The sequence below is a fragment of the Mustela putorius genome, unplaced genomic scaffold (assembly GCF_011764305.1).
Source record: "Mustela putorius furo isolate JIRA1106 unplaced genomic scaffold, ASM1176430v1.1 tig00000139_pilon_pilon_pilon, whole genome shotgun sequence".
Classification (NCBI taxonomy): Eukaryota; Metazoa; Chordata; class Mammalia; order Carnivora; family Mustelidae; genus Mustela; species Mustela putorius.
In genome coordinates this window covers 8,927,097-8,942,053 of record NW_025421293.1, presented here as the reverse complement: position 1 = coordinate 8,942,053, position 14,957 = coordinate 8,927,097, and the positions used below count along the sequence as shown (strand labels likewise).

The following is a 14,957-nucleotide window of genomic DNA, read 5'->3' as shown; positions in this document are numbered from 1 at the left end:
AATTGGAAAGATGAGAGGATTTTGACTTTTTAATATTTAGTGTTTGGCTGTGGACTGAATGCAGCAGATATAAAAGCCAAGCAATCCTGAATGACAGTGGGAGAGGGGCCCACCTCCTCCAATGGCAGGAATGTCCACGGACTTGTCACTTAGCTCACCACTGCCACACCAACCACAAGGCCCAGCCACCAACACTTAGATACCACTGGTTATCCAGAATTGGCAAGATCAAGTTTGGCCTTACTGAAAAGAATGGGAGCTTGACAGCTTAGGAACAGACACATAATCTTGCTTTCATTTTTGTACACTTGAGATTGTGGCCTGTGAAATTTGAATGTAATGCACAAATCATTCCAGAACAACACTGGCTCCCCTACCATGAGCAGTTTTCTTGGTCAGTAGAAATCAGGCCCAGCTTCTGGGAAGAGGCACCATATGGGCTCACAATACAAAGGGATGGGACTATTAGACAGCCAGGGCTTGTCGCATCACTGACGTTCTGACAACCTGTCCATCTATACTGTTATCTGAGCCTATGTCTTCCCTGAATGGTAGTTGAGATTCAATTTTGACCAATATCTAGGAAGACTGAGAAAGAAGATGAATCTTTTACTGTTGAGGAGGACTCATGGTTTCTTTTCTACAGATAGACTGTACCAGAACTATCTGTTAGATTCTTCTATCTTCACCCAGAATCATGTCTGAGTCTTAGTTATATTTCTACCCCATGCATTAGAGCAGAGAATGGAAAGTACATAATGCGCATAGTGCAGGACAGAGTAGATGAGAGCCACGGGGTGTGTGGGGTGTTCTGCTGACACATGGTGTCTTCCTTCACACCTTCTGTACAACTCTGAGGATGCAAGTTTCCTCATGTCAGGTATTCCCTTCTGGGGAAGGATGAGGTGCCTACCTCATACCACTATTATTTCCCCCTTGCAGACAAGGCCATTTGCATTGGGTCAGTGTTGGCTGCATTTTAGTCCTCAGCAATGACTGGGATAAATTCCAACAAGCTGGAGGAAACCCTGAGGTGACAAAGGCAGGCAGTTGCTTGTATTAGGATTAGTTATGAAATCATCATAGCCAAGCATGAATTTTGGAGGAAGATGAAAATCCTTTAGATTCCACAGAGGCTTGGTTTCTAAGTAAAATGAGAAAGGCTTGTGTTCAAGTGAGAGAATTAAGTTGTCCAGATTATCATATGACTTGATTCTTTCCTTGTTTGCATGTATTCTGTGTACTCGGGAACACAGGAAGACTGTTCCCTCTCAACAATACCCTTACTGTCATCTGGACTAGTATCTGTCTTCCCTGCTGAGGTGAGGCATAGTCTGTCGTTCAGGAAGACACATAAGAAAGCTGTTGTTCAGGTCCCCATGGAGGTATAACAGAAGTTTAACCAATTTGCTTTTGTTGTCTTGGGTCTCAGTTTTCTGATGACCCTCATCAGGAAAGGGCAAATGTTGATTACCAGTGTTGCATAATTCAGAAGACTTTTCAGTCTCTCTTCATGTTTACTTATTTACAATTTGTTCTTGTGATCAGTGACTGTTGAAAAGCCCATTGCAGTCACTGATTCTCAGTCTCTACTTCTGTAAACAAGGATAATTTCAAGACCCTATTAAATGGTGCCCAGTGAAGGCACCAAAGGGAGCAGAAATATTTCAGAATTCCTAGAACTTTCTCTTCTACTTTATCTGAAGGTCATCTTCCTCCTTCCCATGCCTATCCATTGTTAATATTCAAGTTGGAGTCACTTCTTTCTTTGTAGGGCTCCATTTTTCCAGTGATTCCTGAGGTATGCCACATAATCCACAGTTTCTCAGGCCATGCAGGCACAGAACATCATCATAGTCAGAGTGATGATAATAAGCCAGTGTAATTTCCAGATGCTATATTCTCAGATCTCTCCCAGCAGGTTTGTGGTCTGGTCACCAACAATCCATCCAGAAAGGACACACAGGAAGCCCAGAAATTTCACCCCTACCAGCTCAACTCCAACCACCTTTCTGAATGCCCCTCTGAGCATATAGTGGTGTGTAGGGTACTAGGGACATAATGTTGACAAATACTCAGACTCATCTTTGAGAAGCTCTCTATCTATGGCTAATAGGTGTGGAGCCCAACAATGGGGCTAGAGGGTGGAGAGGACAATAATAATAGAACTAGGGCTGGGGGTGTAGAAATTTCCCAGAGGAGGAGGAGGTTGGTTATATGTGTTAAAGGAAGCATGTGAGGAAAGACCCTAACACAGGGGATCCTGTCAGAGCTGAGTTTGAAGGATGAATTGTTCCTTCTAAGGGCCCCGGTGGCATTTCCAGGCAGAGGAACCCTCATGGGTAAAGACATGCAGACCAAGCTTATTTGAATGATTTCATGTATTTAAAGGTAGAGGCAGGCATGTGACAAGGGCAAGTTAGAGATTTAAGGACAGTGACTACCTGAATTTCTGTAACCTTTGAAATTACCAATAACACTGACTGAGTTGTTTACTGATTTTGGACAGAATATTAACTCAAAGGTCAATCTGGGAGTGTCCACAAAGCTTTGCCAACACTCATGACTGGTTGGGGGGTGGGGGCGTGCTAGTGACTGCAGTCCAGCCCCACCCCCTTTTCAGTATATATAGTCCAAACTCACTGAATCACCGCTGGTGGGAAGGGAAGCTCTGCACACAGGCCGGCAAAGACTAGCACAACACTGCTGAACGGAAGCAGAGAGAATTCACAGAGGAAAAGTGGCCATGGACCTGATTCCAAGCTTTTCCATGGAAACCTGCCTTCTTGTGGCTACCATCCTGGTTCTGTTCTATCTGTGAGTAACTGTCCAGATTCATTGCCTCCAGAACCTTTGAGTTGGATTGCTAATCAGCATCCATCCCCTTTTCCTTGTCTGTTTTGAGGATCAAGAGTTAACAATGGGGAAGTTGCTATAGTGTTGGGTACTTCAGAAATGCTAGGCACACTTAAGGGGTCATAATTACCCTTACCAGATCTCCTGAGGAGTGCCCCACACCCAGACCTCAACTACAATTTCTGTAGCTAGGAGGGTTTAAGTGACATTATTTGCTTCTGGAGATAATCTTCTGATGGAATACCATGTATTTTTAATACATGTACCCAGCAACAATTTTAACCTTTCAGCACAGGTAAGTAGTGAGACTGTGATTCAGTACTGATGTTAGAAGCATCCAGATATGACTGGGGATGAAGAGGGAGAATATTCCTCCCTCAGATACTTCTGGGGATACTCCTTGATCCTGGTCCTATAGAAGGTCATCACGGGACCACAGGATTAGCATCTCATCTGCTTGAATCCAGTAGACAAGACCACCATGTAAGCCACATTATGTGTTGTCTGTCTGGCAGTGGAGCTGTCACTGGATCCTGTCACCACCAGACAAACCACCCTGTAGACTTAGAAGACACTGGTGTGGCCAAAAGTCAGTAGCTATAGAACATGCCCTCTGCATGGAATGCGATGTAATAGCAATAAAAATGAGTGGCTTTATTTTTAGCCCCTTCATTTGTGCCAACACCAGCATGACTCTACCAAGAAGAGGAAAGCTGGAAAGAATCAGAAAAATTCATCCAGTCCACCCTCTGCCTTCTTATGGATCCATGTGAGTTTAGACACTAGATCAGATCTTTCCTTGGGTCCGGTGTTGCTGACACATTCACTTACTTGCTTGGCTTCATGTAGCATGTTGAATGTTCAGAAACGGGAACTGATTTGTTGTGGTTGGGATGGTAAAGAAGGAATGGAGGTGGGACTAACCAAGGCCTCCCTGGCTTCTGCAATTGGTACTGATGCATCCAGCTGTAGTAGAGGAAGGATCCAAATACCCAGGTGGACCTGTGGTGTCTCTGCTGGGTCCCTAAAGCACATGTCCTTTCATGCAACTTTGTGGGTTTCTTCTATAATATTTTCTGGATTTTAACAGAACATTCAGAAGCTGTACTCCATTAAAGGCTAGCTTCCAAAGAAGAGGAGACAAGGCCTTAATCCCAATCTCTGGAACATTTTACCATTACTCATTTTATGTTGCATAATACATATTCTGCTGTCAACTGGAGGTACCTGGATTTTGGAAGGCCCCCTATCAGTTAGCTGAAAACACCTCAGGGCTTGCTGAGCCGTTTCTACCTACCATACTTTCCTTATTTGCCTCTATGGGGTTAGCCTTGTAGGCTTAGCAGGCTCATGGTTAAAATGGTTTCTGGCAGCCTCTTCCCCCACCTCTCTTCTTCCACCACTCTGCCATCTCCCAGCGATGCCTAAGAGGAAGGACTGCAAGAATCTAGAACCCTCAATTGTGGGACACATGAGAGATGATGGCAGGTAGCCCTGCCATTGGAAGCACCATCTGTAGTGGGTTTTTGAGATAGTTGATGCACAGAGTTGGTAAACTAACTCTTTGTGAGTGACCATCTTGCAAAAAATGAGTATACCTGACAGTGTACTGAGCCAGTGAGTATCTCAGGTTGAAGGACCAGATGCCATGAGGGGAAGAATGGCTTGGAAATAGATTGTTTCTTACTGATTCTTTCATATGGTATCATTTAGGGCACACACAGGTCAGTCCCCCTTCTCTGTGCTACAAGAGAACCAGACTGCCTGACAATAGACTTGGGTGGAGCTGAAAGCATTTCACTTTTCAGTAAGGTCAGTAGAGCCTTGAACATAGTTTTAATTGTATAGAAATAAGACTGTTGTTGCTCCAGGCCTCTCTACAAATATAGATTTAAGAAGGTCCAGATCCACAACCATTACAGAGCCAACAAGGAAGGAAAAGTACAAAGGTCTCTGAGCAACTGTATGAGCATTTTCATGGTAGACTCTCAGTAAGCCTCAGTTCATAAGTAGGCTGGTGGGCTCCAGCCTACTTGAGTAGGTGCAATTAAGCAAAATCTCATCATTGGAGAAGAGAAATAATTTTTCCTCTTTCCACCTAGAATGAGAATCTCCAAAATCATGGAAGAGTCATTTACTAAATAGGGATGAGTGAATTTCCTGGAGGAAGTCAGCATTAGCCTTTGAGGAGTTCTCAAGTGTTTCTCAAGTATTTCTGAAGTATTTCTCCAGCATTTCATTCTCAAGTTTCATTGCAGGATTGAGACCATGATGTTTTCAGCTACTCTTAGCTAATCGTCCTTACTTTTTATGGGTCTTGCAGTGAAGGTGGTAAAGCAAATGATGAGTGAATGTAATTATTGCTGTTGGAATTGCTGCTATTATTTCTCACCTACATGTTATTTCCCTCCCTTGCTTGTTGCAGTTCTGCATCAGTGACTGGCCAGCCCTAGCACTTATTACACCATCCCTGTGACCTGGCCTTCTCTTTCACTTTATAGATACGGGACCTCCACACATGGACTTTTTAAGAAGCTGGGAATTCCTGGGCCAAAACCTCTCCCTTTTCTGGGAACTACTCTGGCCTACCAAAATGTGAGCGTTGCTTGAGTTGCCTCTTTTGCTTCTTAAGGTTGCAAATCCCACTTTAGTTCCATAGTAAAAATATTCTCCCTCAGGAGGTAATTCTTAGGTTTCCTGACTTTCCGGAAATGATGTAATAGGTCCCATCCAGCACATGGCCAAGTCTACCCCAGGCCTCTATTGTCTGTTGTTAGGAGCCTCAGGGTTTGCCCCAGTGGGGAGCCCAGCTCTCTGGCTAATTCAGCAAAGGACTTGATGTTTTAGCTTATGAGCCTCATGAAGAGGCTTTTGTTTCTGGCAGGTGCAGATTCCCACATACAAGGCATAATTATACTTGGTATTAGGAGAAGAGCAGCAAAGGTGTCCCTGTTACTTGTCCATTAAGCTGTGTATGCTATAGTCAGACTTTTTTGTTCATAGCACAAGCTATGGATAGTCTTTTCCCCCCCAGGATATCTCTAGAACTTCAGTTTGTTGGGAAGCCCGAGATTCACTTTTGGGGAATTTGCACATACTTGAATTCTTTCAAGAACTGGCCAATAATTGCAGTTATTTTCATGGCTCTAATTCTCCCTTTGCTAATGGTGAAATCTCTTGGGATTTGAGAGGTTGAAGGGGGAGCTCTCAGCTTTACTTCTCAACCTTCAGAGGAGGCACCCTATGAGTGAGTTGAACAAGGAGGGACTAATAACTGAGGTGAGATGGTGTGTGTGTATTGATTTCAGATTTTAAGCTTCAAATGAGTTGGTGTGTGTATTTTGTTCTTCATACAAAGGAAGAACTGCCCTTATAATGTCACTAGAAAAGAGATACTTTGATAAAATTATTAAGAAATTAATGTAACTGGAGGTGCCCAAGTGGCTTCAGTCTTTCCATGTGGCCCCGAAGGTAATAATTCAGAGGGTTCTGAGATTTAGACACAGCACATGCATAAGAAAAACACATCAGACAGAGAGAGGTTATATAGTCTTCACAGATAGGGTAAGTTGTTCAGTATCTATAATACTTGGACATAATTCAAGATGGACTTGAAATTCTGTTTCAGTATTTCCTCTGTTTTCTTTTATTTTGGGTAAGTCACTTGTGAATAAGAGTTTCTCTCTAACTGCCAGTCAGTAAACCACATTTCATGTGATCTAAGTCATTTTGGTCCTCATTAGATGTAGGGCTTTGTACATTTAGATTAGTAATACATTCTGTTTCTTCTTGCAGGGTTTTTGCGATTTTGATGAGAAATGTTTTAGAAAGTATGGAAGAATGTGGGGGTGAGTATTCTGGACATTTCCGGTAGATAGACTTGTTATGATGAGGACGCTATGGTGTGGATTGTCTCAGTCAAGAACCCTTGGGATGCAACCCACTGTAGTAAAGCTTCAGCCTCTGCTTTCTGGGACCCCCTGTGTTACCAGGTACGCAGGTCCAAATGCAGATTGGGCCTGGAGGGTATTCTTTATTTATATTTTGGATTAAATATGTCCTTTTGAAAGAAGAGTTGGGGTAAACACAATGGAAAATCAATTCTACTCACCTTTTCTTACTTTCACTATAGGGGTGGAGTTTATTTTCTGAGAAAGGCAATTATCATATGGTTTCACTTGTATGTGGAGCATAAGGAATAGAGTAGAGGACCACAGGAGAAGGGAGGGAAAACTAAATGGGAAGAAATCAGAGAGGGAGACAAACCATGAGAGACTCTGGACTCCAGGAAACAAACTGAAGATTACAGAAGGAAAGAGGTGGGAGGATGGGGTAACCAGGTGATGGGTTAAACCACAATTGCAACCCAAGAATTAATCCTACTTAATTATGGTGAAAAAAAAATCAGGCCAAGATTTTTCTTTCAATAGAAGTATTCAATATTCAAATGTTTCTTTATTCTATGGACTTGAAAAGATGTAGGAAAATTTTAAGCCCCAGTGTTTCCTGGTGGGGTGATGGACTTGGTGATTTTGTAGTATGGCCTCAGCTGCTTTTATTAGATGGTCCTGCTCAGTTTTGCCAGGGGTTTGGTGAGGTAGAGAAAGAGGTACAGTATGGTGCTGGGATGCTCACAGCCAGTAGTGTACCTCTTTGCACCTCTCTATCTTCTCTGGTCAAGTCCTCAGAAACCATAGGACTCTGAGTTGCATGGCCCATAAGCAACATGATGAAAGAACCCAGATCTCTGGATCACCACTGGTTCAGCTCCACTACCACTTCCTACATTCGGTGCTGGTTAGCTCTGGATGGAGCCAGATTTACTGTGGGGCCCAGTTCTGTCTTTAGTACATGGTTCTCATGATTGACTGTGGATAAGAACCACCTGGGAGAGCTTGTTAAAAATGCAGCAGCTTCTTGGGCTCCATGCTCCAGCAACACCAAATCTGGAGGATATGGGGTGGGTCCTAAGAATCTCAAATTAACTGATAGAGGAAGCTATGTTATTGTTGTGTGGGATCATGAATCTAAAGGGTTACCCCAAACCACTGTCCATTGTCCATCCAGGTGTTTTTTAAAAAGATTTAATTTATTTATTTGACAGACAGAGATCACAAGCAGGCAGAGAGAGGAAGGGAAGCAGGCTTCCCACCAAGCAGAGAGCCTGATGCAAGGCTCCATCCCAGGACCCTGAGATCATGACCTAGGCTGAAGGCAGAGACTTCAACCCACTGAGCCACCCAGGCACCCCATCCAGGTGTTTTTGAACAAATATGAAGGGACAAGGGAAAATATGATCAGGCTGATGGGAGAGTTGTCCTATGTGACACCTCACTAAGTTCTATCACTGCTACAACAGTAAAGGAACATGACTCCCACTGAAATCTTCTGAGTTTTAGAATACATTTTAGGGATACATAGCATTTAGTTCATTGATTCTCCTATTTATTTATTTATTTATTTATTTATTTATATTCGGTTCAACTAGCCAACATATAGTACATCATTAGTTTTTGGTGTAGTGTTCAACAATTCATTTTTATTTTTTTAAATTTTTTTTATTAAATTAATTTATTTTCAGAAAAACAGTATTCATTATTTTTTCACCACACCCAGTGCTCCATGCAATCCATGCCCTCTATAATACCCACCACCTGGTACCCCAACCTCCCACCCTCTGCCACTTCAAACTCCTCAGATTGTTTTTCAGAGTCCATAGTCTCTCATGATTCACCTCCCCTTTCAATTTACCCCAACTCCCTTCTCCTCTCTAACACCCCTTGTCCTCCATGCTATTTGTTATGCTCCACAAATAAGTGAAACCCTATGATAATTGACTCTCTCTGCTTGACTTATTTCACTCAGCATAACAATTCATTTTTAGATGTGATAACAAAACTATGAAATTCCTCTGTGATGTCAAAGAAAGAATAGGAGACTTGTGGAAAATTTTTCATTTTGTTCTAGTAAATGCAAATGAGTTATAGAGGAAAATACAATGTTAGAGGACAATGTGATTAAAGTTAACCTCGTGCTGGCAACCAGTTACCATTAATGTGCCATATTGACAATCAGGAGGTCACACGAGATAGGGATGGATCAAATATAAAGAGTCAACTTTGTTTGTGAGATGTGCAAAAGTGGGCATGCCCTGTTGCTCCAGGATGTCACCTACACGAAGCCAAGAAACTCACACTTGAGACCCACATATTAGAATAAATACAAGTAATGAAAAGGAAATATGTCTAAAATGAATTATACATGCTCCTTTGTATTTATTCTCTTTGCCCTCCTGTTTCAAATTTTTCTAACCTTTATGTTACCAAGAACCTCTCTTTAATAGTTAAGATAATATTTCCTTTAAAATGTAATTAGGAATGTGTTGGAGGGGATGTGGAGAAAGGGGAACCCTCTTACACTGTTGGTGGAATACAAGTTGGTGCAGCCTCTTTGGAGAACAGTGTGGAGATTTCTCAAGAAATTAAAAAAAAGAACTTCCCTATGACCCTGCAATTGCACTACTGGGTATTTACCCCAAAGATACAGATGTAGTGAAAAGAAGGGCCATCTGTACCCCAATGTTTATAGCAGCAATGGCCATGGTGGCCCAACTGTGGAAAGAACCAAGATGCCCTTCAACAGACGAATGGATAAGGAAGATGTGGTCCATATACACTATTGAGTATTATGCCTCCATCAGAAAGGACAAATACCCAACTTTTGTAGCAACATGGATGGGACTGGAAGAGATTATGCTGAGTGAAATAAGTCAAGCAGAGAGAATCAATTATCATATGGTTTCACTTATTTGTGGAGCATAACGAATAGCATAGAGGACTAGGGGAGTTAGAGAAGAGAAGGGAGTTGGGGGAAATTGGAAGGGGAGGTGAACCATGAGAGACTATGGACTCTAAAAAACAATATGAGGGGTTTGAATTGGCGGGTGGGTGGGAGGTTGGGGTACGAGGTGTTGGGTATTATAGAGGGCACGGATTGCATGGAGCACTGGGTGTGGTGAAAAAATAATGAATACTGTTATGCCGAAAATAAATAAAAAATAATTTTTAAATAAATAAATAAATAAAATGTAATTAGGAAAGTGGGCATCTGAGTGGATCAGTTGGTTATATATAAGTTGGTCATGACCTTGGGGTCCTGCGGGGAGCTTGCTTCTTCCTCTCCCCCTCTCTCTCTCTCCCCCTGCTTGTGGGCTTTCTCTCTCTCTTTCCATGTCAAAAAAAACAAATAAATAAGATCTTAAAAAAATGGTTCTAGGAAAGAGATTTTAGAAAATAAGGCAGGGGCACCTGGGTGGCTCAGTGGGTTAAAGCCTCTGCCTTTGGCTCAGGTCATGATCCCAGGGTCCTGGTATTAAGCCCTGCATCGGGCTATCTGCTCAGCAGGGAGCCTGCTTCCCTTCCTGCCTCTCTGCCTACTTTTTTTTTTTTTTATTTTTTATTTTTTATAAACATATATTTTTATCCCCAGGGGTACAGGTCTGTGAATCACCAGGTTTACACACTTCACAGCACTCACCAGATCTCATACCCTCCCCAATGTCCATAATCCCACCCCCTTCTCCCAAACCCCCTCCCCCTGGCAACCCTCAGTTTGTTTTGTGAGATTAAGAGTCACTTATGGTTTGTCTCCCTCCCAATCCCATCTTGTTTCATTTATTCTTCTTCTACCCACTTAAGCCTCCATGTTGCATCACCACTTCCTCATATCAGGGAGATCATATGATAGTTGTCTTTCTCTGCTTGACTTATTTCGCTAAGCATGATACGCTCTAGTTCCATCCACGTCGTTGCAAATGGCAAGATTTCATTTCTTTTGATGGCTGCATAGTATTCCATTGTGTATATATACCACATCTTCTTGATCCATTCATCTGTTGATGGACATCTAGGTTCTTTCCATAGTTTGGCTATTGTGGACATTGCTGCTATAAACATTCGGGTGCATGTGTCCCTTTGGATCACTACATTTATATCTTTAGGGTAAATACCCAATAGTGCAATTGCTGGGTCATAGGGCAGTTCTATTTTCAAACATTTTGAGGAACCTCCATGCTGTTTTCCAGAGTGGCTGCACCAGCTTGCATTCCCACCAACAGTGTAGGAGGGTTCCCCTTTCTCCGCATCCTCGCCAGCATCTGTCATTTCCTGACTTGTTGATTTTAGCCATTCTGACTGGTGTGAGGTGATATCTCATTGTGGTTTTGATTTGTATTTCCCTGATGCCGAGTGATATGGAGCACTTTTTCATGTGTCTGTTCGCCATCTGGATGTCTTCTTTGCAGAAATGTCTGTTCATGTCTTCTGCCCATTTCTTGATTGGATTATTTGTTCTTTGGGTGTTGAGTTTGCTAAGTTCTTTATAGATTCTGGACACTAGTCCTTTATCTGATATGTCGTTTGCAAATATCTTCTCCCATTCTGTCAGTTGTCTTTTGATTTTGTTAACTGTTTCCTTTGCTGTGCAAAAGCTTTTGATCTTGATGAAATCCCAGTAGTTCATTTTTTCCCTTGCTTCCCTTGCCTTTTGCGTTGTTCCTAGGAAGATGTTGCTGCGGCAGAGGTCAAAGAGGTTGCTGCCCGTGTTCTCCTCAAGGATTTTGATGGATTCCTTTCGTACATTGAGGTCCTTCATCCATTTTGAGTCTATTTTTGTGTGTGGTGTAAGGAAATGGTCCAATTTCATTTTTCTGCATGTGGCTGTCCAGTTTTCCCAGCACCATTTATTGAAAAGGCTGTCTTTTTTCCATTGGACATTCTTTCCTGCTTTGTCGAAGATTAGTTGACCATAGATTTGAGGGTCTATTTCTGGGCTCTCTATTCTGTTCCATTGATCTATGTGTCTGTTTTTGTGCCAGTACCATGCTGTCTTGATGATGACAGCTTTGTAATAGAGCTTGAAGTCCGGAATTGTGATGCCACCAACGTTGGCTTTCTTTTTCAATATCCCTTTGGCTATTCGAGGTCTTTTCTGGTTCCATATAAATTTTAGAATTATTTGTTCCATTTCTTTGAAAAAGATGGATGGTACTTTGATAGGAATTGCATTAAATGTGTAGATTGCTTTAGGTAGCATAGACATTTTCACAATATTTATTCTTCCAATCCAGGAGCATGGAACATTTTTCCATTTCTTTGTGTCTTCCTCAATTTCTTTCATGAGTACTTTATAGTTTTCTGAGTATAGATTCTGTGTCTCTTTGGTTAGGTTTATTCCTAGGTATCTTATGGTTTTGGATGCAATTGTAAATGGGATTGACTCCTTAATATCTCTTTCTTCTGTCTTGCTGTTGGTGTAGAGAAATGCAACTGATTTCTGTGCATTGATTTTATATCCTGACACTTTACTGAATTCCTGTATAAGTTCTAGCAGTTTTGGAGTGGAGTCTTTTGGGTTTTCCACATATAGTATCATATCATCTGCGAAGAGTGATAATTTGACTTCTTCTTTGCCGATTTGGATGCCTATAATTTCCTTTTGTTGTCTGATTGCTGAGGCTAGGACCTCTAGTACGATGTTGAATAGCAGTGGTGATAATGGACATCCCTGCCGTGTTCCTGACCTTAGCGGAAAAGCTTTCAGTTTTTCTCCATTGAGAATGATATTTGCGGTGGGTTTTTCATAGATGGCTTTGATGATATTGAGGTATGTGCCCTCTATCCCTACACTTTGAAGAGTTTTGATCAGGAAGGGATGTTGTACTTTGTCAAATGCTTTTTCAGCATCTATTGAGAGTATCATATGGTTCTTGTTCTTTCTTTTATTGATGTGTTGTATCACATTGACTGATTTGCGGATGTTGAACCAACCTTGCAGCCCTGGAATAAATCCCACTTGGTCGTGGTGAATAATCTTTTTAATGTACTGTTGAATCCTATTGGCTAGTATTTTGTTGAGTATTTTTGCATCTGTGTTCATCAAGGATATCGGTCTATAGCTCTCTTTTTTGGTGGGATCCTTGTCTGGTTTTGGGATCAAGGTGATGCTGGCCTCATAAAATGAGTTTGGAAGTTTTCCTTCCATTTCTATTTTTTGGAACAGTTTCAGGAGAATAGGAATTAGTTCTTCTTTAAATGTTTGGTAGAATTCCCCCGGGAAGCCGTCTGGCCCTGGGCTTTTGTTTGTTTGGAGATTTTTAATGACTGTTTCAATCTCCTTACTGGTTATGGGTCTGTTCAGGCTTTCTATTTCTTCCTGGTTCAGTTGTGGTAGTTTATATGTTTCTAGGAATGCATCCATTTCTTCCAGATTGTCGAATTTATTGCCGTAGAGTTGCTCATAGTATGTTCTTATAATAGTTTGTATTTCTTTGGTGTTAGTTGTGATCTCTCCTCTTTCATTCATGATTTTATTTTATTTGGGTCCTTTCTCTTTTCTTTTTGATAAGTCGGGCCAGGGGTTTATCAATTTTATTAATTCTTTCAAAGAACCAGCTCCTACTTTCGTTGATTTGTTCTATTGTTTTTTTGGTTTCTATTTCATTGATTTCTGCTCTGATCTTTATGATTTCTCTTCTCCTGCTGGGCTTAGGGTTTCTTTCTTGTTCTTTCTCCAGCTCCTTTAGGTGTAGGGTTAGGTTGTGTACCTGAGACCTTTCTTGTTTCTTGAGAAAGGCTTGTACCGCTATATATTTTCCTCTCAAGACTGCCTTTGTTGTGTCCCACAGATTTTGAACCGTTGTATTTTCATTATCATTTGTTTCCATGATTTTTTTTCAATTCTTCTTTAATTTCCCGGTTGACCCATTCATTCTTTAGAAGGATACTGTTTAGTCTCCATGTATTTGGGTTCTTTCCAAACTTCCTTTTGTGGTTGAGTTCTAGCTTTAGAGCATTGTGGTCTGAAAATATGCAGGGAATGATCCCAATCTTTTGATACCGGTTGAGTCCTGATTTAGGACCGAGGATGTGATCTATTCTTGAGAATGTTCCATGTGCACTAGAGAAGAATGTGTATTCTGTTGCTTTGGGATGAAATATTCTGAATATATCTGTGATGTCCATCTGGTCCAGTGTGTCGTTTAAGGTCTTTATTTCCTTGCTGATCTTTTGCTTGGATGACCTGTCCATTTCAGTGAGGGGAGTGTTAAAGTCCCCTACTATTATTGTATTATGGTTGATGTGTTTCTTTGATTTTATTATTAATTGGTTTATATAGTTGGCTGCTCCCACATTGGGGGCATAGATATTTAAAATTGTTAAATCTTCTTGTTGGACAGACCCTTTGAGTATGATATAGTGTCCTTCCTCATCTCTTATTATAGTCTTAGGCTTAAAATCTAGTTGATCTGATATAAGGATTGCCACTCCTGCTTTCTTCTGATGTCCATTAGCATGGTAAATTCTTTTCCACCCCCTCACTTTAAATCTGGAGGTGTCTTCGGGCTTAAAATGTGTTTCTTGGAGGCAACATATAGATGGGTTTTGTTTTTTTATCCATTCTGATACCCTGTGTCTTTTGACAGGGGCATTTAGCCCATTCACATTCAGGGTAACTATTGAGAGATATGAATTTAGTGCCATTGTATTGCCTGTAAGGTGACTGTTACTGTATATGGTCTCTGTTCCTTTCTGATCTACCACTTGTAGGCTCTCTCTTTGCTTAGAGGACCCCTTTCAATATTTCCTGTAGAGCTGGTTTGGTATTTGCAAATTCTTTCAGTTGTTGTTTGTCCTGGAAGCTTTTAATCTCTCCTTCTATTTTCAATGATAGCCTAGCTGGATATAGTATTCTTGGCTGCATGTTTTTCTCGTTTAGTGCTCTGAAAATATCATGCCAGCTCTTTCTGGCCTGCCAGGTCTCTGTGGATAAGTCAGCTGCCAATCTAATATTTTTACCATTGTATGTTACAGACTTCTTTTCCCGGGCTGCTTTCAGGATTTTCTCTTTGTCATTGAGACTTGTAAATTTTACTATTAGGTGACGGGGTGTGGGCCTATTCTTATTGATTTTGAGGGGCATTCTCTGAACCTCCTGAATTTTGATGCTCGTTCCCTTTGCCATATTGGGGAAATTCTCCCCAATAATTCTCTCCAGTATACCTTCTGCTCCCCTCTCACTTTCTTCTTCTTCTGGAATCCCAA

The 14,957-nt window shown here is 41.4% G+C and overlaps 1 protein-coding gene across 2 annotated transcripts in view; it reads left to right on the top strand.

Moving 5' to 3' along the window:
* The first annotated feature begins 2,642 nt into the window (after positions 1-2,642).
* LOC101682130 (cytochrome P450 3A12) overlaps positions 2,643-14,957 on the top strand; it is a 53,454-nt gene continuing 41,139 nt past the window's right edge. Inside the window, exons 1-4 of one of the 2 annotated variants that reach the window (XM_045075070.1) lie at positions 2,643-2,817; positions 3,521-3,625; positions 5,358-5,451; positions 6,652-6,704. In XM_045075070.1, the coding sequence (XP_044931005.1) occupies positions 2,747-2,817; positions 3,521-3,625; positions 5,358-5,451; positions 6,652-6,704 (323 nt within the window). In that variant the 5' untranslated portion in view covers positions 2,643-2,746. The remainder of the gene's footprint in view (positions 2,818-3,520; positions 3,626-5,357; positions 5,452-6,651; positions 6,705-14,957) is intronic. The other variant, XM_045075071.1, reaches the window with a different exon arrangement.